This window comes from Rhineura floridana, chromosome 1 (genome assembly GCF_030035675.1).
Source record: "Rhineura floridana isolate rRhiFlo1 chromosome 1, rRhiFlo1.hap2, whole genome shotgun sequence".
Classification (NCBI taxonomy): Eukaryota; Metazoa; Chordata; class Lepidosauria; order Squamata; family Rhineuridae; genus Rhineura; species Rhineura floridana.
In genome coordinates, this window is record NC_084480.1 from 102,755,865 (window position 1) to 102,781,840 (window position 25,976).

Sequence of the window (25,976 nt, forward strand, 5' to 3'; positions counted from 1 at the left end):
TTTAAGAGACATGTCCACTCTTATCACTGAAAGACATATGTGAAAAAACTGAAAATGTTCATCACAAAACAGACTGAGCTTTGGTGGCTTGTCATAAGGTACTATTTAAAGTGAACTAATACCTGGGACTACACAAGGGTTTCTTTCAGCCAGAGCTAGGGCTCACCAAAACTGTCACAAAACTCATGTATATGAGCTTCTCTTTCTTGCTGAAAATAAGTTCACTGATAGGATAAACACTCTCTTATGCCAGTCAATTCTGACATAATACCATCCTTCCTGTGTACAAAATCTAGGCTGCTGACTATCTGAACCAAAAAACCCCTGAGGAATACAAACTATCACCAATATTGACTGATGCCTCACTATGATGTGGGGGGGGACCACAATGTCATAAAGTCACTGTTCTCATGTTTTATATTACGATCCTGACTTTGTTCTGTCATGGAACCATAGGTTGTATACATGTGGTTACCAGGTGATCACTCATCCAGGCCCTAGGACCCAGACCTGCTTAACTTCATCAGGGTGGCAGCCTCATGTGCCTTTAGAGTATACCCTGGAACCAAAGTCTAGGGACAGCTTGATATCACCATTGGATACATGTGCATTCATGAGTAATTTGGGACTTTGGCAAGCCCTGAGGAATAGCTCCTAATATAGAAGTACTGTATACTGTGAAAAAAGTACCACTCCACAGTTTACAATGGTATAACAGCTATCCCAGTGAACTGTGTAGACATAGTTGAATTCTGTATTTAGCAACCTAACGATATCCATCTGGCAATCATGTGAACAAGGGTAGGTGATCAAAAATTGTAAGACAATAAACTGCTTTGTGGCTCTGTATGAGGTGGACACTACATTCTACTTTCTTGAACAGGGAAGAGCAGATCAAGATAATTGATTATGCTAACTACATGACAAATCTCTCAATGATATTGTGACATATTTCAATTGTGGTTAGAAAAGAATGGTTATACATTTTTACTACAAAGGAAATGTGTGAAGCTTTTTCTGTGCGATATAAACAGAGTTCCTGGTGGAGTAGCAATATCCATTGATATAACATTTATTGTTATTGTATACCAAAGAGAAATACAATTATATTTGAAATTTAAGGTATTTTAGGTATGTTGCCTCTTATTTGGTAGAGCAAGGACTGAGTGTAAAAGAACATTTGCTCAAAATAAAAGTAATTCATATGATGAAAAAACTCTCAGCAAATTCTGATATTTCCTGCCATTTCAGAACAATGACATATTTTACAAGATACAAGTGGATTATTTCTTCTGAAAGTAAAATCAAGAGGCATAAGTGAAGAGTACATTTACTGCTATTTGATACATTACTCAGAAATCTACACACACCATTTACCAAGAAACATTTTTTTAAAAATGAAATTATCTCTTCCTCGACAAGGAGGAAAATATCACCTGATAGGTAATAAGGTTAATATCACCACTTCTTCGTTCAGTGAAAATAATCACTAGAAATGTATCAGGGGTTGCTGCCTAATGAAACTACAGAATTAAGAATATAAGTATGTAAGTGATTCACACCAGAAGACTCAGATTCCCTGGAAGCAACAGGACTTGATGGCATTCTGTCACTTTCACAGGGAATTGTACAGAAACATGGCTGCTCCTTTGTAAATACTGGGAGCAGCCATGTTTTTCTCCTTGTAATTCCCTATGACAGCAACAGGATATAATCAAGTCCCATCACTCCCAGGGGAATGCAAAAGCCTAAATGATACACAAACCCTATTCCCAAACTACAAAATACCATGTACATTTGAGTACAGCATCTCCATAACCCGGCACTCCAAATTCTGCTTTCTCTATATGAATCTCCTCAGAATCCATTTTAACAATTCATCCATCTTCTTTTGGAATGTGACCCTAAATTAATTCAGATTAATAGTGTTGTTCCAAGTAAATATGTTTTAAGCACAGCTTATGAGATAGCCATATGAAACACATAGACATTTTATGAGAAGGGCAAAGCATAAACCTGCCTGTTCTCATGGATGAAACTCTTATTAATTGTGATCAGGATAAGTTTCTGATCATTTAAGTTAATTGGCTGAGAGACAGAAGAGCAAAGGAAGGGCTAAGTTAATAGTAGCCAAGAGAAGACAAGAATCTAAGCAAGTTCATTTGAGAAATTATATGAATGAAAGATCTTTTATCAAGATGTTGCAGTAATAAATTTAGACCAGTTCTGGTGTCAAAGATAACAGTTTCTTCCCATTGCAAAGCTATTTGTTAATCAAGAGCCAAACAGTTACACAGTGGTTATTTTACTATTTTAACCAGAACACTGTTGTATCCAGTAAAGCAAATGTGTTTGTTCAAAATAAATCTGAAAGGAATTCATCTGCAATGGCATTTACATCCATAATACAAGAAGATATCTGGAAGGCCGTTATGTTAAATATATCACTTGCTGAAATCTCAGACCAACTAGTTTACCAACATTTTTCATTTTAAAACTACTTCTTCCCAATTTATGTTAGCATCTTTTTCTAGTATCATAAAATTAAAACTTTTAAAAAAAACTTCTTACACTACTAGTGTAAAAGTAGTAAAATAGAAATAGTGTACAAATAGTAAGTAAAATTTTATCAGCTCAGGATGGGCAAAGAATATGATGTATGCACTAGGGATGTGCTCGAATTTTGCAAAATTCAAATTTGACACTAGATTTCCTATTTATTCACTTTTTTTGTTTGTTCTCATGGATCAGATTTTTTCCAGTGGTTTTCCACAGCTGAAATGGGTTTTTTTTAAAATAATTCAACTCAACAATATCAATATTAATATTTATAGGCTCCTTAAAATATCAATATTAATATTGATATTTTGGGGGAAATAAATATTTTTTTAAAATCTATGAAAATACAATGTTTAAAAAATATCAATATTAATATTGATATTTTTGCAGGAAAAAAAGAATCGGTATTTATCACAAATAGCGAACATTAATCTCTTACAAAGCGGTACCAGAAGGAAGTTCAATTGAGCAAAAATTGAACCAGCACTGAAATGCAGATCCCATCCCTAGTATGCCCTATAGGATGCATCATGAACACAGGAAATTTCAGCAAGGCAATTACTAAGAACTACTCTGGTATCAGTGAAAAAATATATTTATCCTGGAATTCAGAAAAATGCACTGGTAAGTTTTCAGATTACTTATTTTAGCTTACAATACATAGTATACAGGATGCATTCTTAGGATGATACCAACTTCTGATTAGATATTAGAATACAAGTTCAATGGCACTTACTCCAGGTAAATGTTTGTGTAGAATTGCAGCTATGTTTGGTAAATCCATAATAAATTAAAAATACAATAATATTATAGCACTTTTAGGTTCTCTTAGTTAGGTGCTTGCTAACTCTGTTGAAATGGTTCAACTGTGCCTTTATTTCATATATATTCAACTTAATGCATTTGTTATATTCCAGTCACTTCAGACATCATGCCTGTCATCTAGGATACCATGGGTTGTATCCAAATAAGTTTTACTCAGAGTAGACCCATTGAAATAAATAGACCTAAGTCAGTTATGTATATTAATTTTAATGGGTCTATTCTGAAAACTAGTAGAATTGGATAAAACCCCGTGTGCGGATATTGTTCCTGTTGCTGTCTATGAGAGGGAAAGATACATAAGTACGTGGTATCCTACAGTATGGAAGCTTGAATAAACATGTACACTCCTGGAAATGAGCCAACATATGTAATTTACAAGGAAATACTGAAAGATTTGGTTTATCCTCTACTTTCAATAGGACTCTTTTTTTCTTGTAAACATTTTCCCCAGTGTTTACTTACAACTGTGGTGGGCAGTTGTCTAAACACAAAACTGAACAAGTGTCATGTTCATAGACTTTATTGAAGTGAAAACAGGAACAGGGCTGTATATACTGGTCCCACCCCTCCATTCCAATCTGTCCATGTTGAACAGCAAGGTCTGAAGGGGGTTGTTAAGTGTGTTTGCTTGAAATGCTTACAAGTCTCCCTATTATTAGGAACCCTGCATGACCAGGAGCCTTGGTCACAGGGAGGCTTGTAAGCAAGTAAACATATTTATAGGTCAAAGGTGGAGGTAGTGGGGCCAGTATGCACAGCCATTTTACCGCACTTTGATGTTAAAAATGCTATGTTAATTATGAAAAAATATAAACGAATAGAACAGCAAATTAAATATGGGAAAATTTAGAAAGCAGCTTAAAGCAATAATGAAAACAGTTTTGATAAAGCACATTTACCTTAAGAACACTTATTAAAACAACACTATTTTCTGTGTCCTAAAAATGGGAAAGGAAGGAAAAAGACAATATCTTATTTGGGAGGCCAATTCAAAATCTGAGTACCAAATTCCACCCTTTGTACTTATCCACCAAACTTCTGGCAGGGGCAGGGATGGAGAGAAAGAGAGAAGAGCTTCAATAACAAGAGTGATGTTCTCAGGCAATATATGGAAGGAGGTGATTTCTGAGATATCCTAGTCCCAAGCGATTTATGGTTTTAACAGTAAAAGCAGCACCCTGAGAGCCCAAAAACAAACTGGCAACCAGTGAGGTAGACCAAGGATTGGCATAATCTAATCCAACCTGACTCAGTCAAAGCCCTGCTGTCTGCATTTCACACCAATAGCATTTTCCAGCCTTTCTTCAATCCACATAAAGTACATTACAGTAATCCAGATTTGAACCAGGTCCTTCACCAAAAGGCAAGATCATAGATTAGCAAGAACACTCACAGTTATGAAAGAAAGGACAGAACTTGTACTAATGTTTGGTAGAATGCCACAAAAGCACCATATCATCACTCTGGGATCTATGCTTCCACTCAAGAAATTATAGCTTTAATTAAAGGTAAATGTAGCATCCCTCAAGAAAAGTATTTTTCTCTACTAAAACAGATGCACTTCTCCCGCTACCATGATAAAACCTAATTCATTGGAATTGTAAACACATATCTTGCATTGGTAACATCTCATATGCTCAAGTTTCATAACCTTTATTGCTTCACATAAAACAAAGTTATTGCATACTATTATGTTTACTATGAAAGATTTTAGTAGGGAAAGAGCCTACATGAACTTACCATGTACCACATACTTTGCCACTTGGGATCATTAAAAAGCATAGACTGGATGCCACCAGGTTTGTAATCCCTCTTTATCCTTATTTTTACAACCTGCTGTTCTATCCATTCCACCTGTCAAATAAAGAAAACATTTGGTAAATATCAAAACAGGGTTATTCTAAATAAATAAAATCTGGATATCTGTTACAAAACAGGAGCTAAACATATTTCCAGGTGCAGAATTCATGTTGATATTCTATAATACTTAAAATATATTTAGCACTGCTGCTTAGATACTCTTCAAACAGGCCTTCAAGTTATACAGCTATTAAGAAAACTGTGTCCATTTAGTGTTTGTTTGTTTGTTTGTTTATTATTACATACACAAGATCATGATAGACAGGAAAGAGAAGGAACAAATATAGCAGATGCATAAATGCCTGTCGTTTGTCTTTTTAAAATCAAGATTATAAGAAATAGTTTGTTTTCCTTTTATCCCAGTTACTGAGCAGCATAAGCATATAACACAGGTGTGCAGGAGAGATGGTTTATAGCACATTCCCGCTCCGCACTGGGGACTTACCGGGCAGCGGGGTGTGCTTTGCGGCCTGGGTGAATCCCGAGCCGACATCTCTTGAAATCTTAAGCAGTGCCCAGCGACAGCCTGCGTTGGCATGTCGCAGGCCTGTTGGGCACCATTTTTGGGAGCCTTTGACGGTGGTGTGGCGGGCGCTATTTTGTGCAGCAGCACCAGCCGCATGCCAGCCCTTACACGGACCTTGCAGAGGAAGGGGGCCTTCTTTCCCCCCAGATGACCCATCTTGGGCTATGGGGACAGCGGCCTTTGCAGCAGTTGCTGCAGGAGGCGGGTGTCAGCCATGGCGATAACACGCGGCCAGGGTTGAGGCCTGTTTAGGCCTTGTACAGGGGGATCACTGCGCCCCCCACACACAGGGGATTTAAACCTGGTGGCCCCATGGGCTACTGCGGGAGGCTGGAGTAGGCCCACGCTGATAGTTCGAGGCGGGGTTGAGGCCCAATTTGGCTTTGTATGGTCGAGGGCCTGTGCGGCCCACTCACACACCCCAGGTATTTAGGCCCAATGGCCCACGGGCCGTGGCCTGTTCAGCTGCTGGGGAGATGGGGCTTCTGGCCTGACAAGGCTTTCGTCTCTGGGTGATAGGGGTGGCTTGAGGCTGCTTGCGCCTCTTCTGCCCTGATTAGGCTTTTGCCCCAGGGCGATTGTGGTGGCTTAAGGCTGCTTAGAGCTCACGGAGGCAGGCATTTGGGGTGTGCTTTAGCAGCCAAGCAGTGGGTGAAGCCTTAAGGCTCCACAACTTACAGTGCCTCCTAAGAATGGACAAGGGGGGCCTAAGGGTAAAGGCAGGGCCCCCAGGTTGTCTAGGGAGCCTCCTCCTGTGGGTGCTCCCGGGGCAGGTGAGGACGGCCCACCTTGTGCGGCTATCCTGGCTTGTTTGGAGGCCTTGGAGGGAGCTTCCTCCCCACACACGCCTGTCTATCTGGTAACTACTAAGGTGGGGGCAGCTAAATGCCACAGGGGGCGCACTCAGGGGGAGGCAAGCATGGGTGGGGCTAGCCAGGCACCTAATGCTTTGAGCAGTGTTAACCAGTCGACTATGGATTTGATTTTAGCACAACTGGGTGCACCTGAAGCAGGGCCCAGCAGAGCAGTTGAAGACACCCACCTCAGAACCTGCTGTGGCCTTGACCCAGCAGTCGTCTCAAGAGAAAAGAGGAGAGGGTAGCTCTGGTGAGTATCCAACAGCTGGTCCACAGGAGTCAGGTCTCCCCTGGGGTTGGCCCCCATGGGGTTACCCTTATTGGGGTCCAGGGCAAGCTGGCCCCTTCTCTGCCCCCTTGTGGGCTGGGGCGGACCAGCAGCCTGTGCCTGTGCCTGTCGAGGGGAGTGGTTTACAGTGCTCCCAGCCACAGTCATTGGAAGCCTGCAGTCAGGTTTGGGGTTCCTCCCAAGGGGGAGCCATGGGGGGAGATACTACTCCCTCCCAGCTCATCGCTTTGGGGGTTGAAGAGGACCCATCTGGAGGAGCTACGGCATCTAACTCCTATCTTACGGAGGTAGTAGCAGACCCTCTCGGTCAGCCTTTCCCAACCAGTGTGCCTTCAGATGTTGTTGGACCACAACTCCCATCAGCCTCAGCTAGCATTGCCAATGGTCAGGAAGATGGGAGTTGTAGTCCAACAACATCTGGAGGCACACTGGTTGGGAAAGGCTGCTCTAGGTCATATTAGGGAGGGGGCTATTCCATTTGGAGAGACTTCTGCCCCCTTAGGCTCTTCATTTGCAACAAGGAAAAAAATTTGGAAGGGGACGTATGTTGATTTGTTTTCCATCTTGTATAGGGAGCCGATTAAGAAGGACAAAAATAAGGACGAAAAGGACCCGGATAGGCCTAAGCACCACCGGGTTGAGCATACATGGGCCAACTGGCTCCCTACTTATTTAACTTATATGGAGTAACATTACAAAAGCAACCACAATGAGGTTCCGTCCTAATCAAGTATCTGGACATCATTTACCAGGGATATACGGAGTTCATTGGGGCAGCCTGGCTCTCATACGATGAGGCTTTTCGTATGAGGGCGGCCTATGACACCTCCCTTCCCTGGGATAAGAAGGAGGCTGACCTGTGGTTGCAATTTATGTTGCATTCGCGGCCAGCAGCCGGAGATAGGATAGATAGTGGCCACCTCCTGCCTAAGCAGATGGCACCAGCCCCCTCCCGCGGGCCAGCAGGACAGGGGGTTCAATCTCACCTGCTCTGCTGGAAGTTTAGCTCCCGGGGTTTCTGCAGCCGCAACCCATGCAGGTTCCGGCATGAGTGTGCAATCTGTGGGGGCTCCCATGCCTGCACTGCTTGTCCCAGGAGTCAGCTCTTTGGGGGGGGAATAGGGACCACCCTGGCCAATGGAAACAAGGACCTACTGGGGCAGCTCAAGGTAAAGGGCCCCAGTCCAGTTAAGCTGCCGGAGTTGCAACGTTTGCTGAGTTTTTACCCACTAGTTCAAGAGGCCCAGTTTTTGTTGGAGGGCTTCCAAGTTGGCTTTCAGATTCCTTATTCAGGGCCCAGAGTTGCTGTTATGTCCAAAAACCTTAAGTCAGTCGTGGGCATGGAACAAGTTGTACAAGAAAAGATTGATAAGGAGCGGGACGCAGATAGAGTTTTAGACTTCTTCTCATTGCCACCCATCACTTCCCTTAGGGTTTCCCCACTGGGCATCATGCCCAAAAAACACTAGGCGAGTTCCGCCTAATCCACCATCTCTCTTATCTGCAGGGAGGCTCAGTTAATTATTTTATCTATGTTCAGTTCGCTACACGTCTTTTGACTGTGCGGTTTGCATGGTTAGAAGTTGCGGGGTAGGCACTCTAATGGGGAAGTGCAATATAAAATCTGCATTCCACCTCTTCCCTGTCCATCCTGGGGATTTTGATTTGTTGGGATTCAGTTTTGCGGACAAATTTTACGTAGATCGTGCATTGCCCATGGGCTGCTCGACCTCATGCTCAGTCTTTGAGTGTTTTAGCTCTTTCCTGGATTGGGCAGTTAGGAGGCGGTCTGGGTGTCAATCCATGGTGGATTATTTAGATGATTTTTTGTTTGCAGGTTGGCGCACACGGACGAATATAGAAGTCTTATGGAGCACTTTGTGGATTTGGCGGTGGAGCTCGGAGTTCTGCTAGCGGGGGGGGGAAACGGAGGGCCCTTCCCACCTTCTAACCTTTCTAGGAATTGAAATAGACACCTTGGCCCAATGCTGTAGGTTGCCTTTGGCTAAACTGAGGCTGCTGCGGGAGAAAATCTCACAGGTGCTCGCATCCAAGAAAGTAACCCTGCTTACTCTGCAGGAGCTGGGGGGTTCCCTGAACTTTGCATGTAGGGTGATTGCACCTGGGCGCACCTTTTTGAGATGGGTTTATGATGCCATGTTGGGACTGTCTCATCCCCGGCATCGCATTAGGGTGACCACTGTACTCAGGGCTGACCTGACAGTTTGGTCTGCCTTTTTGCAGGAGTTTAACGGGGTTTCTTTTTGGAGATGGGAGCATTGCCTGGAGGCGGAGCTGCAGGTGCAATCAGATGCTTCGGGGTCATTCGGTTTTGGGGTGATTCTAAATTACTCATGCTGCCATGGCGGCTGGCCACAGGTTAGGTGCAGGAGGGTTTGATATGGGACTTAACCTTCCTGGAATTTTTTCCGATAGTGGTGGCTGTGCACCACTGGCTGGACAGGTTGCGTGACTCCATAGTCCATTTTTGGTGTGATAACCTGTCCATGGTGCATGTGATCAATTCATTGTCATCAAAAAACGCTAGGGTAATGCTCCTGGTTCGGGCCTTCATTTTGCAATGTCTCCGCTTTAACATTCCTTTTCTAGCACGCCATGTCCCAGGTATTGATAATAGTATTGCTGATGATCTGTCACGGAACCAGATGGAGAGATTTCCCCAGCTGGTGCCGTGGGCAATGGCTCAGCCGGAAGTGGTACCACCAGAGCTATGGGAGATTGGCGGCTTGAGTTGGAGAGGGCAATAAGACTGTCTAAAGCAGGTAAGGAGTTATTGGATTTAAGGGCAGAAAGGGGTTATGGCCAGCAGTGGCCCATCCCGGTGGTGCATCTCATTGAATTTTGTGTGAAAGGCAGAAGGAGGGGCCTCTCTGTCAGGACTATCCGAGGTAAGCTCTCTGGTCTTTCCTTTTTGGCCAAGTCCCAGGGTTTCTGGGACCTTTTGGATGACTTCAGAGTCCACAGGATGTTAGAAGGCTGGGCCCGGGAACCCCCCATTCCCCCAGATACTTGCCTCCCCTTGCACCCAGACATTTTAATCAGGCTGTGGCGGCAATGGGAGGTTTTATGTTCCTTCCCCTTTGAGGTGAGGTTGTTCCATGCAACGACCCTTGCCTTGTTCTTCGGAGCATTTTGCATTAGCAAAGTGGTGGCGGGGTTTAAGTCTGATCTATCCATGAGGGCTCTATTGTTCTCTGACCTCAGTTGGCAGGAGGAGCAGGATCTCTTGCAGTTACACTGGTCCAAGACCGACCAGTGTCGTAGAGGACGCCTGGCGGTGCTCTCCCCCTCACAAAGTGTCAAGATTTGCCCAGTGGTAGCTCTAAAGAGCTTCTTAGTGGTTAGGGGACAGCAGCCTGGATACCTTTTATTACACAAAGATAGCCAACCCCTTTCTAGGTATTAATTTTGGGCAGTGGCTAGGACTGCTCTTCATAACCTGGGTCTGGACCCCAAGTGTTTCGGGACACATTCTTTTCAGATTGGGGCACCTTCTACAGCAGCCTGCTTGGGATTCCCATAGGAGAGGTTGCAAACACTGGGGCAGTGGAGGTCTGATGCCTACAGGTCTTACATTAGACGGTTCCCTGGTGTTAGAAAGAACAGCCATTGAATTGTTATGGTTCCTGTTATGAGTTTTGTTGTTTGTTTTGACAGAACCATCATTGATTTCAAGGGGGCTTTACATGAATGCTGTTGATAAAAATTGTCCAGAGGAACTGGATAAAAAATGATTTAATGGAAATGCATCCATCCTGCACCTATTACTCTTCATCCAAGTGAAAATTTGTTAATATGTGTTTGAAAGGCCATTGATAAAGACACACAAGTCGAAACGCGTCTGGCCACAATATACACATTTTGCTCCATTGAGGCACAGATTTAAAATCTACAAGCTAGATAACCAGCAGCTTTTATAAAAGCACTATGGTAGAAGTGTGTATTCATTCATTAGCATGGACTAAAGACTTAGGCACTTTTGATTCAGGACACAATTTTGTTTTTTAAAAATTTCATATGTATGAATTAGTGTTTGTTATTGTTTGTATTAAAAAACCTTTAAAAATCTTGTATAAATTGTAATTGTAATGAACACATACCCTAACTTTGTGTAAGACACATTTGCATCTGTTACGGTTGATTTTGAACTTTAGATCTTAACGTTTGTTTTGACAGGCCACTGGAAGGGAGACGAGAGAGTGCACATCCTCCTTTGCGGCCATAGTATGGTCTTTTGGGTGGGCCGCAGGGCAGCGAAGTCGCATTTTGGCATGCAGCTGGGGCTTAGTCAGTGGGCCTCAGTGCAGTGGCTGGGCCATCGAGGGATGCGCTGGGACGGGCTCCTTCCTACGCTTTTCCAGTCGGCTTTGGTGCATGAGACACCTCAGTTTGTGGTCATTCACCTCGGTGGTAATGACCTTGGTATGTTGAAGGGCAAGGCCCTTATGGCACAGGTGTGCAGTGACTTCTGGGCCATTGCAAGGCACTGGCCGGGGGTGCACCTGGTGTGGTCCAATATTCTGCCCCATAGACATTGGAATTGTATGGGTGACCCTAGAGGGATAAATAGGACCAGCAAAAAGGTAAATAGGCAACTCAGGCTGACCCTGTTGTACTATGGTGACTCAATTATCCATCACTCAGAGACACAGTAGGATGGAACTGTATCGGTTAGATGGTGTTCACCTGTCTGATGTAGGTAATGACATCCTATCAGCAGACCTGCAGAGGGGTCTTCATGAGATTTTGTTTAAGTATGGGGTAAAGGGGGACTAAACAGAGGTTTGACCTCCCTTTAGTGGCAAGGAAGTGCGGGAAAGGTTAAAGGTGAAGGGCAGCTAGGTGACACCTTTAGGCACCTTTGGAGGTGATAGGTGGTTTCAGAGGCCTGCAGCTCAGGGCTATATGGCCTGGGGGCAGGATATGGGTTGCCTTTGGGGCCAACATGACTCATCCACTCAGAGTTTTAGGGCACCAGGGGGCAGTGATGCAGGTAGGCCTCCCTACGCACCATCTGAGTGTGGTTGGGCTAAGGGTTTGTACAGATTGGCAGCCCCTTGCCCAGATAGGGGTTGGGTCACCCAAATAGCTGCAAGCAGGCTTTGCCTGACTCATCCAGAGGTTCCCGAACTTAAGTTCCCTTCTGCAGGTTCATTATCCTAATATGAATTTGGTTAATAAAGTGGCCCATTTCTTAACCCAACATATGTCTCTGTGTCTTATTTCACCCCGGGCCGCAAACCATTTTAGCAGAACTAGTCAGGCAGTTTAAACCTGATTTGAGATGGATGTGGACTTTCCAGACAAAAGCACCAGTTTTTTCCTACATGCTACCCATTCCCGTAGCTTTCCATTTTTGATAGGAACCATTTCCTCTAGATCAGCCTTTCCCAACCAGTGTGCCTCCAGATGTTGTTGGACCATAACTCCCATCAGCCTCAGCCAGCATTGCCAATGGGAGGCTGCTGGGAGTTGTGGTTCAACAACATCTGGAGGCACACTGGTTGGGAAAGGCTGGTCTAGATACATCATGGTGGCCATCTTGAAAATTCATACAAAAACCGATATTTACCAATAACCCAGCTTCTAAACCACTTAGGATCACAATCTTGGTGTTTAACTATACATTTTCTGGGTCAAGGCATATAACTATACCATTTAGAAAAGCAGCAGATGATTTTTTATTGACACACAAATTAAACTACATAAAAGTTGCAAGAAGAACAAAATAAGATGGAATACTGTTAATGTAACACAATAACTGAAAATACTCATGTAACTATATCAACTGTAAATATGATGGTACATTGTCATCACACACCACAACACACAAAATGTATGCTTGTCTTACTTCTCACAGCAACAACAGCAGAGTTCTGTGCGCTTCCAACTAACCTTTCTGCATGCACACCTAGTGCCACATCCACTTTGACTCTTGAAGTTACATTTGACTAGTTCACTGCAGGCCTTGGAGGCTACAGGAAACATGTTCCACACAGGAACCCATTACTGGCTGTTCCAGCCTCAGCCTTCTGGATTAGGTGTGTGTTTTTCACTCTGCTCACTGGTGCACCATATTCCAGCCTGAAATGCAACCCACTTTGAGTGCTGAAACAGTGCATCCTGGATTGGGGGGAAGTGTCTCCATTGTCTTTCCCTTCTGGCAAAACAGCTCCCTTTTGGCTTCATTCACATGTTCAAGGGAACTGGTCTTATCATACAGGATAATGGTGAAGTGTTCCAGCAGCTGGAAGTGTTGAGCATCAACCTATACTTTAATATAAAGACGGAGTGCCATGTAGGTAAAGGCACTTGTAACATACAGTGCCATGCAAAAGTAGCCAGACCCCTGCCCAATGCTCTCATAGTACTGAATTACAATGGTACATTGTAATTTCATTCTGTATGATATTTTATTTTGAAACACTGAAACTCAAAATCAATTATTGTAAGGTGATATTGGTTTTATGTTGGGAAATGTTTGTAAGAAACATAAAAAACTGAAACATGTTGCTTGCATAAGTGTTTGACCTCCACACATTAGTATTTGGTAGAGCCATCTTTTGCTGCAATAACAGCTTTAAGTCTTTGGGGGGTAGGTATGTACCAGCTTTGCACACAGTGTTGGAGGGAGTTTGGACCATTCCTCTTGGCAGCTTTGCTCTAGGATGTTGCTTGTGGACCGCAATTTTCAAAGGGTGCCACAGATTCTCAATGGGATTGAGATCAGAACTTTGAGTGGGCCACTGTAGGACATTCACCTTTTTGTTCTTGAGCCACTCCAGTGTTGCTTTGGCTTGTGCTTGGGAACATTGTCTTGCTGAAAAGTGAATTTCCTCCCAAGCTTCAGTTTTTTAGCGGACTGAAGCAGGTTCTCTTGAAATATTTCCCTGTATTTTGCTCCATTTTATTTATTTATTTATTGAATTTATTAGTCGCCCATCTGTCCAGCCACTCTGGGCGATGTACAAAATAGGCATACAATACCTAGACATTAAAAATCTAAAAACGATGAAGATAAAATCTAGCCATCCATTCTTCCTTCAGTTTTAGCAAGATGCCCAATCCCTGCTGGTGAGAAGTATCCCCACAGCATGATGCTGCCACCACCATACTTCACTGGAGGAATGGTGTGTCTTGAGGCATGGGCAGTGCTAGGTTTGCGCCACACATAGCACTTTGAGTTTTGGCCCAAAAGCTCTATTTTGGTCTTATCTGACCACAAAACCTTTTCCCACATCACAGCTGGGGCATTCTCATGCTTTCTGGCAAACTCCAGACGTGCTTTCAGATGGTACTTTTTGAGTAACGGCTTCTTTCTTGCCACCCTTCCATACAGACCAGTGTTATGCAGAGCTCTTGATATGGTTAACTGGTGCACCAATACTGCACTCCCAGCCACTGAACTCTGTAGCTCCTTCAAAGTGACTGTTGGCCCCTCTGTGGCTTCTCTCACAAGTCTCCTTCATGTCTGAGCACCAAGTTTTGAGGGATAGCCTTTTCTTAGCAGTGCCTGGGTGGTAGGATGCAGCTTCCACTTCCTGATTACTGATCCAACTATGCTCACTGGGATATCCAAACAGTTGGATATTATTTTGTATCCTTTTCCTAATCTATGCATTTGTATTACATTACCTCTCACTTCTGTAGAATGCTCTTTGGTCTTCATTTTCCTTCCCTGACCAATGATCCTTCAACAGTGGTGGTTTTATTGCTGACAATGTGACAGGGGTCTGATTGCTTTTGCAAGGCACTGTAAAGTATTGCCCACCCTTCACCCAAAGATCCTAGGGCAGGTCACAACAGTATTAAAATGTATCATTAAAACAGTTAAAAACAACCTACAAGCACATCACAAAAATAGAGTGGGCCCTTAAAATATACATCTCGGGTGTCAAAAGTCAGGGTAAAGTGCTACTGATCCCTTATATGTCCTGTGTAAGCCGAACATAAGTGATGATCTTAACAGCACATCAGCTGTCTGTAATATTGGTTGGAATAAACAAGTAGAAGGCACTCCTACTTGCACAAGTCCCTTCAATTTCCATAAATTCTCCATACTGCTGCCCTACACATCCCATCCCATGCCATTTCAGAGTTTCTCCAGCCCTCCATAGAGGCTTTTTAATTGGCACAAGGGCTGTAGCAAGACAGAATAGGTGACAAAGCTCCACTGCACTCCTCCAGATCCAATCCATTGTGTACAGAGTGTGAAATAATAGCATACATGCCTAAATTTAAAAGCCTACTTATTGTGTTTTATGAATATTCACATTGCTCCATAGAACCTAAAGGTAACCAAGATCAGTCTCTGTTTTGGAATGTGTTGGTCTCTATGATGTACTGTCTTAATTTTTGTTATCCCTAAAATTTGAGCAAAGCAAGTAGAAAATGCTGATAATCAAAATAAATGTAATCCCAGCTGGGTGTAAATTAGTGCAAAAATTTGCAACAAATTTAGCTGAGCACACTGTATGTGTTCAATGCCATGCAGGGGTTAGTGATGGTGAACTGCTTCTTTTGGCTTTTTAAATGGGATGCCCACTGTGCTGGGTCAGTTTTAAAATTGTTTTTCATGTTTGCATTGATGATATGTCCAGGGCCGGTTCTAAAGGGCAGCCAGGTGGGGCACTGGCAGAGGGCCCCTGTGCTCCCCTTCCACAATCTGTGGCAGGATTTCTGCCACGGATAGCAGGGCAGGAGCTTCAGAGCTGCCCGCCATTCCCCTGCTTCACCTACCTTTCTCTCTGCTGTTTTTTGCGGCTGCACGCACAGGTTTGCCATCAATCAAGATGGCGGCTGAGGTTTCCCTAAGGGGCTGAAGCCTCTGCCGCCATCTTGGTTGATGACATGCAAGCACATTGCTGCAGTGTGTGCCGCCAAAAAAAAACAGCACAGAGAAAGGTGAGTAGAGCGGGGGAATGGCGGGCGGCTTGGGGTCTCCCGCCCTAAGATCCGCGGTATCAATCCTGCAGCGAATTGCAGAAGGGGAGTGCCAGGGCCTGGGGCAGGCTGGTGCCCAAGGACCCCGGCATGCCTAGGGCCAGACCTGGATATGCCAACACATATAGTTGGAGCTACCTGCTAAAGTAGAGAATAACTATTAGATTTATAAAATATGTCTTAAATTGTATTGACTCCACAAAGTAACTAGGTTGAATTGTTTCATCAGTGATGGTTCGTTTTACTCTGTGCTGAATGGGCAGCTGATTTATAGTAATGTCAGTAGTTTCCTATGAATATTTTATGGATGTATAGACACACTTCACTGTCTAATTTGCTGGTGTATTCTGATTTTGTATGAAAAATATTTGATTGTATAAAAAGTGTTTTCATTTCAGAAATATCCATGCTTTCTAACCCATATCCCCTGAAGAAATTTTTGCTCACAATGGTGAAAACAAGTATCACTCAAAAATGGAAAAACAACAAACCCCCAATGTTGATAGAATGGCTGAGAAAAACCTGGGAAAGAGTACTAATGATAAAAATGGCATATAACAAGAATGCTTTGTATGATAATTATCAAAGTAATTTTTCAGAGAAATGTGCCTTCTTTATACGACTTTGGAAGATAGACAGATAAAATAGTCCTGTTTAATTCATTTACTTTAATATAGTAATTTATCAGTATGTTTAAAAAACATAAATGAGTTTTTTCTCCTGTCAAATGTTTTTTCTTTATTTCATTTTTTCTTACATTCCTCCCCCCAACAGTTTCTATAACATAATGTTTTTGTAACACAAGCTGTGTCAGAGAAATCAACTTTTATATATATATATATATATGGTACCTTTATATTTCTGCTTTGTTTGTGAGCACTTATTGTACACTAATGTAAAGACTGTAATGCAATTTAATTATAAAAATAAAACAATATTTTTCTATTTCTTGAATGTCCAGGAATCAAAGCCATGCCAGATTGAAATCCAACTATTGTTAAAAATACACGATTTCCACTCTTAGCATCTCAGAGGCAGGTTCTGTGTTCAATGCAGTATTTTATAAACACACCTCTAGTGTCATTGAATAAGAGTTGTCCCAAGTTAATATAAAAATGGCTTTTTAAAAAAGAAACATGAATAATAATAATATGTAATCTTGTCATAAAGCAAAGCAACTTTCCTTGACTCTTCAAGTTCTCTTAAGGAATAAAGACCTACAATAGACTAAGGCTGCAATCCAAATCCCAAATCTGACAGACAGGATGGGTTTGGATGAGACAAAAGTGTGTACCCTACAAAGCCTAGCTCTGCTGGCCTCCACCAGAGCACTGCAATATGCCCACCCAAATGATGGGCAGAAGCTATCACTGGTGATAATCCTGCTGGCAGTAGCCAGGAGAAACACCCAAAAGAGGGCATTTCAGGGTAGGGAGCAGAGCTGGGCTGACAAAGTATCTGCTGGACCCTGGACCAGCCCTGCTGAAATTGTATGATGGCAACAGACCTAATCCAGGACTCTTCGCTGCACTAGCCTAGGAGCTGGTGTAGCAAAGCAGCATTTTTTCTCCCTTTTGCCTTGGCTGACCTAAGTGCCAAGGCTGTGTGTGCAGATGTTAAGCCCTGTCACTGCCAGCTAGGAGCTTGGATTGCTCTGCCCATTTTTTCTTAACTGAAAGAAACAGTATCCAAAGTTACATGAGTGGAAGGCTATACATGAAGGAGTCCCTTCCCACCTTCTTCTGATCATTACAGCCCCCTGAAAAGCATCTCCTGAAGAGCAGGGATCTTCAGAAAAGACCTGAGATGTGGCATGGAGGACTGTGAGATGGAAGAAGCTTGCAAAAGCTGTTTTACAAGAGATGCTCAGTACTTCCAGGCTGTCACAATTTTCGGGTGGGATTAAATTGCATACCTGCAAATTCATATTCTGCATTTAAACTTGATTCAATCACATATTGGCAAACTCGGGTCATAGAATAGTAGAGTTGGAAGGGGCCTATAAGGCCATCAAGTCCAACCACCTGCGCAATGCAGGTCACACAATTGAAGTTGATTTGGAATTCTTGCACAACAAACCCACTTTTCCAAAAGATCAGACTTTTTGCAATAAGGAAACTGATGGGAAAAATGTACTGGAAAGTGTAGGGTAACAATTGCTTGTGCGCCTCCCCAATCTCCGAGCGGTGAGATCTCAGGGGTCCCTGTGCTCCTCCAGGGTTTGGTTTCCATTGGGAAGAAGGTCAGCGGAGACTGTGGTGTCTTTATGAAATATGGTTTGTTTATTTACACACATTCCAACCTGAGCTTAGGATGGAGGGGTTCAAGGCATCAGTAGTCCGATATCCAGCTTTCCCATCAGTATTACAAGAGGCATCCTATAGCCATGATGCAGAGAGCCAGCCTCTCTGCCTGCCTCCAGTCCCCAGCAATTCTTCTCACGACTGAAAAACACAAGCCTCTCCTAGCAGTCAGAAGGGAGGGGAAGGCTCTCCTGAAGAGTTTCAATGACAGTTGCTGGGCAACTGATAGATCCATTATCCTACCTGGCCACTCTATTAGCTCAACAAAAGAGACTCATCTGACCAGCAGAGTGAGTTCCTCATTCCAAGGCACAGGATTCCAAATCAGAGGTTGGAAGGGGACACACAGGGATCATCCATTCCAACCCCAAACTCATAACACTAGTATAACCATCATGCAAACCAATCAGAATGAAAGCTCAATAAACAGATGGTGTGGAAGTGGCCACTGTCAATGAGATTTCACTCTGAGAGTGAGCTCACTAGAGCTTCCAAGCTAACCATCACTCTGCACTTTGCTTATAACCAGACAGGTGTATTCCTTGGAATTCATTATTTATTATCATTTATTACATTTGTATCCCGCCTTTCCTCCAAGGAGCTCAAAGTGGCATACAAACATAGTTCTCCCCCTCCATATTTAATCATAACAACTCTGTGAGGTACATTACGCTGAGAGAGTGACTGGCCCAAAGTCACCCAGTGAGCCTCATGGCCGAGCAGAGATTTGTACCTCGTCACCCAGGTCCCAGTCCAACACTCTAACCACTATACCACACTGACTCTCAGAACTGGAACTGGCTATTCCAGAGAGCTCCTCCACTGTCACCACTATGACTTTATATATACATTTTGATTGTACACTGTGTGCAGAAAGGAGAATGGTTATTTTCCCCATTTCCCTTCTGTTTTCTACAGAAAGCATTTATGGCGAGACTGTATAGCTAACAAAATCCAGGGACAGAAGGTCGTTAAACACAAACAAAACATCCCAGAATACACATTTTCAAGCATATTTTTTTCACAACATTACTCCATCAATGAGTAAATTGACTTACAGTGTGGAAAGAATAGGTATCAAAAACAGGCCAAATAAAAGACAAAACTGAATGCCTGTTGACCAAAAGTTCAACACTGAAGGTAGGCAGCAAAACTGTGAATGTCTGAAGAGGAAAAAGCTTGGTGTTGATAAAATAAGCAAAGAAGGAGAAAGAAATCAATAAGGAAAAAGAAAAATACAAGATGTGGGGAACAGAAAAGCAGAATTGAATGCAAATGAAGTGAGAACTCCACTCAGTGTTAAGGTATTTTATGGACAGGGAGAAAAGTGACAAAATTGAGTGCTAATTGGAAACTGTGGGTGACAATTAGAAATGACAGACGGTGTGAAAAACTGCAGGTAATTGTCCATAACCAATGAAGGTTCAGTGTGAGAGAGGAGTTACAGACTGGGCCACAGTCCTCAGACTGAGAAGGAAACTACAGCAGAATAAATATGGGAGGCAATATTCCATAACAAAGAACAAATACACACACAGAGAGAGAGAGAGAGAGAGAAGGATGAACAAATTTGTAAAAGGAATAAAGATGAATATACCTAAATAAAGAAGGGGAAAAATACACTGACAGTTAGAAAACCCTAAATAAAGTATCTAAGCTTAGAGAGGTTCAAAGATCAAAACTGTTTCAAGATAGAAAAGGAAACTTAGGAACTTAAGGAAGGAGAATTAAAAGATAAAATGCAGTGTAAATACAGAAATCTTGTGAAGAAAAAGTGCTGACAAGAGGGCATACATTGAAGGAAGGGAACAGCAATTAATTTAGATAGCAAAAACTAAAGGAAAGAAAACATGTAAAAAACATAAAAGGTATACATTCATCTCTCTCACTCACACATGCAGTAGTAACATTAAGAGATGGAATATAGCTCAACCGCATGCAAAAAGTCCCAGTTTCAATCTCCAGGTAGGATTAGGAAACCACTGCCGGTCAGTATATAGACAATATGGAGCTAGAATGAATTGGTTAATGGCCTACATATATGTCGCTTTAATGCTTCTTAACCTTCCCTCCCTATGTACTGCAGTGCCAATGACTACCACCCTTCTATCCTGAGCTCGGTATTAAAGAAAAACACCCACTGTGATTCCTAATCATGTCATTACTGATGTAAGTAGGCTTCCTCTGTTTTTATATAAAGCAAAGGATGTGAGGAAAATTAAGCATTCAGTTTAACTTAAATCACAAGTACTAGCTATAGTCTGTCTTTCACAAACACGAAGCTGTGTGAGAAAAATACATTTATAGGGAAAAACATTCCACATGAGTATTTGAAAGTATATTCATAATTTAAAGGATGCAAAGAAAAATGTTAGTTTCGCTTTTCTGCTAAGAAGTCTCCTTCATTTGTTCGTTTTTAATTCATTATTGGCTAATTGATTTCGGTTTCTCATTTGTTCTCATTCCTCCATTGAATCCAATAGGAATTCCAGACAGCCTTCTGCTGAATGTAGCTCTCCAATCAAACATGGCATTTTTATTCATTCTACTACTTCCCACAGCATCAGACCCCATATTATAATAAAAACTTGCACAGTGATCTAAACTAAATAGAATTTTCTAATCTGTCAGTTTCACTACTCTCTCACTCTCTCTGTCTCTCTCTAGCTCTCCTCTTTCTGTAAATTTCTTACACATATCCAAGAGAGAATAGTACCTCTAATGCAAAGCAATTGAAAATAAATGAAAACTAATAGAAATACAAAATTAATGTGCAGGGGTCACACCTTGCAGGACCAGGCCCCAGGTACTCAGCCAGCTGTGGCTGATTTTTTCCATCTGTCCCTTCTCTGGAGGGGATACATAAGCTGGTTGGCTGAGGTGGCTCCTACTTTGTCTGCCTTTTCTTTTCTGGGTCTTCAGTTATGTGCCTGGGAGAGAGGACTCAGAGCCAAGTGGGGAGATTGGAGGGGCCCCCAATTAGTATAGTGACGGGTCGAGGGAGATGTGGCGTTGTGAGGAGGACTTGCCAGGTAAGGGAATGCGGCCCAGGCAGTTAATGGCTGTGCCTTGTTCCGGTCCTCCCCACACCCGCAGGTTTGTTGGTTGCCCTATCAGCTAGCTCTCAGGCCTCCGGATGCTGCTGCTAAATGCCATATCGGTGCATAATAAGATCTCCCTCATTCACGATTTAATTGTGGATGAGGCAGCCGATCTGGCATGTATAACCGAGACCTGAGTGGGTGAGCAGGGGGGAGTCAGTCTCTCCCAGCTATGTCCACCAGGGTACCTGGTCCAGCATCAGGGTAGACCTGAGGGTCGGGGAGGGGGGGTTGCTGTGGTCTGTAGGAGCTCCATCTTCCTCTGCAGGCAACCTGTTCATGTGACTACATGGTCTGGAATGTTTCCACTTTATGTTGGGTCAGCGGGACAGACTGGGGATTCTGTTAGTGTACTACCCACCCCGCTGCCCAGCAGACTCCCTAGCTGAGCTGACGGAGGTGGTCTCGGGTGTACTGTTGAGATCCCCCAGACTGTTGGTTCTGGGGGATGCCAACATCCATGCCGAGGCCACCTTATCCGGGGCGGCTCAGGATTTCATGGTCTCCATGACAGGCATAGGACTGTCCCAATATGCCATTGGCCCAACACATGTAGCAGGGCATACTCTAGATTTGGTTTTTGCATCTGGACATGGAGTTGGTGATCTGAATGTGGGGGGCCTTACATCAGTCCCTCTGTCATGGACAGATCACTGCTTGCTGAAGTTTAGACTTACAGCGGCTTTTCCCCTCTGCAAGGGTGGGGGACCTATTAAGTTGGTCCGCCCCCAGAGACTAATGGATCCGGATGGTTTCCAAAGGGGGGAGTTTTCCAGCTGATAGGGCTGGCGCTCCTGTTGAAACCCTGGTTGAACTGTGGAATACAGAAATGACCCGGGTGGTTGACATGATTGCTCCTGAGCGCCCTCTCCTGTGTAGAGCTCGTATGGCTATAGCCCAGAGCTGAGAGCGATGAAACAATATAGGAGACGGCTTGAGTGCAGATGGAGGTGAACTCCTAGTGGATGCAATTATACACTGATAAGTGCCGATGGTAAGCTGTATTTAGGGGCAGTGAGGGCAGCAAAAAAACAATATTTTGCAGCCACTATCAAATCATCAATCTGCCGCCCAGCGGAGCTCTTCAGAATTGTCCGGGGGCTATTACACTCTGGCCCCAGGGACATGGTAGAACCATCTGAGGCCCGCTGTAATGAATTTGCTAGGTACTTCCAGGATAAAATCTTTAGCATCCGCCAGGACTTAGACTCCAGTGTTATAACAGGTGAATCAAGCGAGGTATCCAGAGCACAGCCTTCAGTTTCAGTTGGTGCAGCTTGAGGATGTTGACAAGGTGCTTGGACAGGTTCGTGCAACCACTTCTGTGCTGTATCCTTGCCCTTCTTGGCTAATAAAAGCTAGCAGGGATGGAACAGCCGGCTGGGCCAGGGAAGTGATTAATGCCTCTCTGCGAGAGGGGGTGGTCCCTGGCTGCCTGAAAGAAGCAGTAGTGAGACCACCTGAAGAGACCCTCCCTGGACCCAGAAAATCTTAATAACTATAGGCTGGTGGCAAATGTTCCATTCCTGGGCAAGGTCCTGGAACGAGTGGTTGCAGGCCAGCTCCAGACACTCTTGGATGAGACCAATTATCTGGATCCATTTCAATCGGGTTTCAGGCCTGGTTTTGGCACGGAAACAGCCTTGGTCACCCTGTATGATGACCTTTGTCGGGAGAGAGACTCTGTTGATTCTCCTTGATCTCTCAGCAGCTTTCGATACCATCGACCATGGTATCCTTCTGGGGAGACTAGCTGAGTTGGGAGTGGGAGGTACTGCATTGTGGTGGTTCCGCTCCTGCTTGGCAGGTTGCCTCCAGAAGGTGGTGCTTGGGGAACATTGCTCGGCACCCTGGACTCTCCAGTATGGGGTTCCAAAGGGGTCAGTTCTGTCCCCCATGCTGTTCAACATCTACATGAAACCGTTGGGTGCAGTCATCCGGAGCTTTGGAGTGCGTTGCCATCAGTATGCTGATGACACACAGCTCTATTTTTCCTTTTCATCTTCTTCAGGTGAGGCTGTCAATGTGCTGAACTGGTGCCTGGCTGCGACAATGGACTGGATGAGGGCTAATAAACTGAGGCTCAATCCAGACAAGACTGAGATGCTGTTAGTGAGTGGTTCTTCTGATCAGATGGTGGATGTCCAACCTGTCCTGGATGGGGTTGCACTCCCCCTGAAGGAGCAGGTTCATAGCTTGGGGGTTCTCCTAGAACCATCTCTGTCACTTGAGGCTGAGGTAGCCTCAGTGGAACGGAGTGCCTTCTACCAACTTTGGTTGGTGGCCCAACTACGTCCCTATCTGGACAGGAATAACCTGACTTCAGTTGTCCATGCTCTGGTAACCTCCAAATTAGATTACTGCAATGCACTCTACGTGGGGCTGCCTTTGAAGACGGTTCGGAAACTGCAGCTTGTGCAAAATGCAGCAGCCAGATTGGTAACAGGGACCAGACGGTGCGAACATATAAAACTGATTCTGGCCCACTTGCATTGCCTGCCTCTATGTTTCCAAGCTCGATTCAAGGTACTGGTGTTGACCTACAAAGCCTTACACAGCTTGGGACCACAATACCTGATGGAACACCTCTCCCGATACAAACCCACCTGTACACTACGTTCAAGATCAGAGGCCCTCCTCCGGTTGCCTCCTCCGGGTGCCTACTTCGAGGGAAGCTTGGAGGGTGACAACAAGGGAAAAGGCCTTCTCAGTGGTGGCCCCCAAATCATGGAATGATTTCTGTGACAAGGTGCACCTTGCGCCAACACTGTTATCTTTTCAGCACCAGGTCAAGACTTTCCTCTTCTCCCAGGCATTTTAGCATGTGTTTTTAAATTGTTTTGAATTTTAAAATTGTGTTTAAAATTGTTTTTAAAATATGTTTTCAAATTGTATATTTGTTTTAATGTTTTTGATTGCTGTAAACCACCCAGAGAGCTTTAGCTTTGGGGCGGTATACAAGTGCAATAAATAAATAAATAAAATTTCATTCATTTTTCTATATATTTTAATTTCCCGTTTGATTTCATTATAAAAAGGAATGAAATTAGGAGACTAATTCATTTCATATCTTTTTTGTAAATGAATGTGCACCCTGACAGTTAAAGAGAGAAAAAATGCCAATATAATTCACTAATAGGCAAAAAATCTTGCAGTTTAAAAATGTACCTATAGCCCACAGACATTTCTATCAATCTTTGAAAAGCAGGGAAATTGGGCAGCTAGAGTGAATGCACCAGGGGAGCAGGAGACCTGAACTCCTCTCTGAGATATTGTACTGCCCCACAAATTTGTCAAAATGCAAACACAATTTGGCTTGGTCTTTCACAGTCCAATTCACTTCCTGTGTAGTTTGGAAGAATTTGGTAACATGTGCCCCTGAGCGTATGGTGAATGGTGGCAACATCTGCAATCAACCCAAATAATAGAAATAAGACTTCTGCTGTGCTGGTCTTCTTTTAGCAGGGAGGAAGCAACATTATTAAGACAGTTGATACAGTTCAGATAATCCCTTTAAATATGTCTGATTTCCTTTGCAATTTTAGTGAAGTTTCCTATAGTAAATCATTTTCTTTTGCTGCTATTTCTGTGAATATGTGAAGTACAGCAACACTTTGCAAAATTCACACTAAAAATGTTCAAAAATAATTGTGGAATAATGGCACTGACTATTCTGCAGAATAGTCTCCAGCAGACATTAGGAGTCTCAGTTTGCACGAGATAAAACAGTGGGAGGTGAAATATATTCTAGCAAAATTCTATGTGTGCTCTATGTTTTTAATTGACTATGCCCACCTTCCCTTAAATGAAGCAGCACATAATGCAGAATTTCACATATAGGAAAATGGCTGCTTACCCAGTCTGTTAGCACTTACCAATTTCCCTTTTTCCTCCTTTTCTTCTCCCAACTCACCCATTTAAATGCAGAGTCCAGCAGTGTCCCTGTGCCTGCTTTTACTCTACTTCAGTCTGCTCCTCTCACTTTATACTGGTCAGAAGCATCCCAAACCCTGAGATTTCAAGGGTGTGTCCAAGTGATGTCATGGGCATGGGCCCGAGTGATGTCATGAAGACAGGCCTGAGTGATATCATTAAGCATGATACATTAAGCATCAAGCAGAGCTGCTTGGAGCATACAATTCACACAAAAACATTTCTCTTGAAATTAAGATAGAAGTCTTAGCTAAAAGATGCAGCCTGGGTAGGGAACATTTAATCTAGCCTACTTGCTTCTGGCAAGAAGGGTTTAAGTGCCCTCAGGCCAGGCCAGTCACCACTGACAATGCCATTGTTGGAAGAAAGGAACCTAATGTTGTGGAGATATTAGATGGGAGCACTCAGGAGTAAAGATGGATGCCCCTGAAGGCTGCAATTCTAAACATACTTATAAGGGATTAAGCCGCGTGGAACTCAAGAGGACTTTCTTATAAGTAGATATGGTTTGGACTGTGCACTTGGTAAAGCTTGACTAGGGATCTGCTGCAAAGATATCTATATCAAAGCGGGGTTGACAACCCCCAGCCTGGAAGCCCTGCCCCTACATTTTAAAATGGTTGCTCCAAACTTCTGTACAGACTTGAACCTTCAGGTCAGAAAGAGGTCTGAGAAATGAGTGGAGAGTAAAAACATTATCTACCCTTTTCTGTCTACCCTGTGGGCTGCTATAAATTCACTTTGACAGCCAACCCAATT

General features: G+C 43.5%; 1 protein-coding gene across 2 annotated transcripts in view; it reads right to left on the bottom strand.

The window, feature by feature from the left end:
• Window positions 1-25,976, bottom strand: part of PCSK5 (proprotein convertase subtilisin/kexin type 5) — a 471,327-nt gene that overhangs the window by 363,913 nt on the left and 81,438 nt on the right. For both annotated transcript variants that reach the window (XM_061627751.1, XM_061627741.1), the window contains exon 3: window positions 5,125-5,238. In XM_061627751.1, coding sequence (XP_061483735.1) covers window positions 5,125-5,238 — 114 coding nt within the window. The remainder of the gene's footprint in view (window positions 1-5,124; window positions 5,239-25,976) is intronic.